The sequence below is a fragment of the Cucumis melo genome, chromosome 9 (genome assembly GCF_025177605.1).
Source record: "Cucumis melo cultivar AY chromosome 9, USDA_Cmelo_AY_1.0, whole genome shotgun sequence".
In the NCBI taxonomy this organism is placed as follows: Eukaryota; Viridiplantae; Streptophyta; class Magnoliopsida; order Cucurbitales; family Cucurbitaceae; genus Cucumis; species Cucumis melo.
Genome location: NC_066865.1, coordinates 22,130,506 through 22,134,217, shown reverse-complemented (window position 1 = coordinate 22,134,217; position 3,712 = coordinate 22,130,506). Strand labels below are relative to the sequence as shown.

The 3,712-nt window shown below is 33.3% G+C and overlaps 1 protein-coding gene across 1 annotated transcript; it reads left to right on the top strand.

The window, feature by feature from the left end:
- The first annotated feature begins 1,789 nt into the window (after positions 1-1,789).
- LOC103482589 (uncharacterized) lies at positions 1,790-3,469 on the top strand. The gene is made up of 3 exons (XM_008438823.3): positions 1,790-2,703; positions 2,810-2,881; positions 3,043-3,469. Exons 1-3 carry the CDS (start codon positions 2,041-2,043, stop codon positions 3,046-3,048), a joined length of 741 nt encoding a protein of 246 aa, XP_008437045.2. The 5' UTR covers positions 1,790-2,040; the 3' UTR covers positions 3,049-3,469.
- Positions 3,470-3,712: the final 243 nt, after the last annotated feature.

The window sequence follows — 3,712 nt, the reverse complement described above, 5'->3', positions numbered from 1 at the left end:
ATCTCCAAGGATACTTTTTAAGAAAACATATTTAAAAAATAAAAATGTAGAAATTAGTATTGATGGACTGTAATTAAATAATTAATCATACTTAAAATACAAAAGGACAAATTAGTAATTAGAAATAACTAAATTGACAAATTTTATCTTCCAAGTATTTATTTCTTACTAAACAGGTACCGTATAATAGTAATTTTATCATAAAGCAACTTTAAAATAGAAGAGAGGGACTAAATTAAAATTTTTAATTAACATAGACTAAATAAGTATATATATATATATATATATATATAACAACATTTAGAAAATTATAAATATAGTATAGTATATCAACGATAGATTTTTATAGATAGTCTTTGATGTATTTGTAACTTTTAAAAATATTGTTAGACACTTGATCTTTACCCCTAAAATCGTAACCTATTATGATCAAACAAAACTAAAACAAAAGTAATTTTTAGTTTTCTTAAAAAAAATTGTTTATTAAGGAAAAAATAATTATAATAAATATTTTCAAATCTAGGAATAGTGTGCTAAAAATATGCAAATAATAGCAATCATTTCCATATATTTTTTTTAATTATTCTAAGGTTATGACATATTTTATATACTTTATATTTTGCATACCAATCAACTAATATATTAGATATGGGGTTATATAATTTGAATAATTGATATTACCATTCTTTTAATTGTGTTGTGGTAGATTTGATTTTGCTTGTTTGAGGAATACAGGTATATTTTGTATATTGATCAACTAATATACTAGATATAGATCCCATAATTTGAACAACTGATATTGCCATTGTTTTAATTGTGGTGTGGAACTATGCTGATGTGATTTAGGTCATAGTGTTAATAGTATTACATTTACAATAGTCGTTAAAAAATTATTTCACGTAGAACATTGATGTATCGATAGTATATTGATAACCGTTCGAAATATAGTTTAAGTATATAAATATTATGCCATTACTCATTCAAAATACAATTTCAAGTATATTATTGGTGTATAAGTAGTTTATTTTTACTCGTTCAAATTTTATTTAAATTAGTATAACATCAACGTGCCAATAGTGACTAGACCAATTTCAACTAAATCATTAGTGTATTAGTAGCGTATTGAAATTTATTCTAAACAAGATCTCAAGTATAACACTGGTTTATTAGATAAATATCACATCATAAAATCAAACTTAATTTGAAGTACATAATATTGATGTATCATTAGCATGTTGATACCTTTAATAAATTCATTTGTTCGAGCATATAAGTAGTATATCAATATATATTCAAAATACAAATTTAAGTGTAACATTGGTGTCTCGATAATTCTTAATAACTAAACCATGATCTCTTAGTTAGAGATTATGTTTTTTTTTTTACAACGAGGCCAACCAATAATGCTTCATAACCTATTTATGATAATACAAATCGAAGTCTATATCCGTGATATTTGATTATTTTTGTAAATTTTGGTTAGTTGATTTTATTATACTATGTAAATAGCCAAAAATTTGTCAAGAGAAATTTGAAATTTTAGAAACTTGTAATTTAATAAAAATGATATATTAAAAAATAAATACTAATGAAAGAAAAGCGGTTAAATTACTGAAAAGGGCGTGGATGATCGTGGCATCATTCAATAAATTACAGAGGCACCTTTATCTATCAATGCAAAAAAGGTAAGGGGTAAATGCGTAATTAAGCATAGCGTAAAACCGTGGACGCAAACTGAACCGCGCTTCGGCTCTTCATCTCTCGTATAAGTTCGGTGACCACGGAGCCCATTAACACATTTCACACCAAAAGAAACAAACTCATTCTTCTTCTTTCTCCCTCTCCTCCGCTCACGGTAGCTCCTCCGAGCTCCGACGACTATCTCTTCTCCCAGCTCATTCATCTCTACAAGCCACAGAAGTTCGCTTCACAACGTTTTTGTAGTTACAGATTGTGAAGTTTTGTTTCAAGAAGAAGTGTTCTGCGTCTTACGTCGTTTTGTAGGTAGAAGATTGTAGACGTTGTTTTGTTGGATTTCCAATGGCGACAGGTCCGGTTAAGTCTCAGCCTTTGCATAACTTCGCTTTGCCTTTTCTGAAATGGGGTGGGAAGAACCAAACCAACAGCAATCACCGCATTCGACGGGCAATCGGCGGCGGCGGCGGTGACTCATCGCCTGCTGTCGATCATTCTGAACCGGAGTCTGAAGCGGACTCTAAACCTCAACTTCGAGTTGGATCGCGGACGGTTCGGAACAGATTGGCGTTTTCACCATGCTCACTTGGAGATAAATTCGCGAAGCATTCTGAAGGTGAGGTTGGAGATGAAGTTGTTAAGGAGCAGAAGCGGGAAGGTGAGGAGATTGAAGGGGAGGAGATAGTGCAGAAGCCTTGGAATCTTAGACCGCGGAAGGGGACGTCGTTGAGAGGTTATGGTGATTTGAAGAATGGAGGTGACTTGCAAGAAATGGACGGGGCAGTTTCATCTCCTGCTGGTGCATCTCAGCAAGGAGAGAATCCGCAGCCGAAATCGCTACGGTTGCGGGGATTTACTGAGTCGCATAGAATAGAAAAGAAGGATAAAAGAAAATTCTGGATCGCTCTGTCGAGGGATGAGATTGAGGAAGATATATTCATCATGACTGGATCTAGGCCTTCTCGGCGGCCGAAGAAGAGACCTAAGAATGTTCAGAAGCAACTCGATGTATGATTTTTTCTGAAATTTTCTTGCCATTTCTTTTCTGCTTGGTGGTATTGAAATTATTTCATGATTCTCTTTCCTGATTCCTAATTTCTTGGTCATCTCTCAGACCGTGTTTCCTGGACTGTGGTTGGTCGGAGTTACTGCTGATTCCTATCGTCTCGCCGATTCTCCGGCCAAGGTACTTTAAACACTTTCTTCTTGCTCGTATTTAAATGCAATTTCTATCGAATTCCAAACACGACGGTGCATTAATGTAAACATTTCATGGATTTCGTTTGTCAAACTTGACAAACTATAGATTTTTCGTGTTCCCACATGGTTTAATTCTTGTTATTGCAGAGATAGACGCGACCACGATAATATTTTTTTGATCTTTGAAGTTGGGATAGTTTGCCTCGCCTGCCTTGATTGAGACCCATGTTGGAGGTATACTGTTCTTACTTCTAGGAAGAAGAAATGAAATCAAGATTCAAATCGATCACATAGGGAATTCCAATTTTCCTATGCTTTTGTTTACTCTTGTAATAATATTCTACGGTAGAGCAAGTTCTAATGTTAGTCTTCTGACTAAGTAATTTTATTATGTAACAAGAAAGTAGAGGTAAAGTAGGTTGAAATGAATCTTATTATAAGGTTTTGTTATTAAAGCCTTTTGTGATATAGTATGGAATTTCATTGCTCATGTGAACAATTCTTATTAGTTGATGACAGACTTCCCTAGATTGCTGGGAGACAGATTATCCAAGGCTTGATTTCTTTTGCATAATCTATATCTTCTTGTTGTTCATTCTTTCTTTTAGGTAGAACTTTCATTCACATGCTTCAAGCTATTGCTGATGTTGATTTTGATAGTTTCCCATCCTCCTTCTTAATGTTCCCTGATATCAGTCATTCTTATTGGTATAATGGGCTAGAAGCTGTCTTCTTGCTTCATCCTTTTCTTGTCAGTAATATGCTGAATGAACCTTCTAGTTCTGCATCATTTTTAATATTTGGGTCTCTGGGATAT

Coding starts and splice junctions, on each gene's coding strand:
- LOC103482589 (XM_008438823.3), top strand. CDS start 2,041: ATGGCGACAGGTCCGGTTAAGTCTCAGCCTTTGCATAACTTCGCTTTG. Junction 2,704..2,809: donor ATGTTCAGAAGCAACTCGAT/GTATGATTTTTT, acceptor GTCATCTCTCAG/ACCGTGTTTCCTGGACTGTG.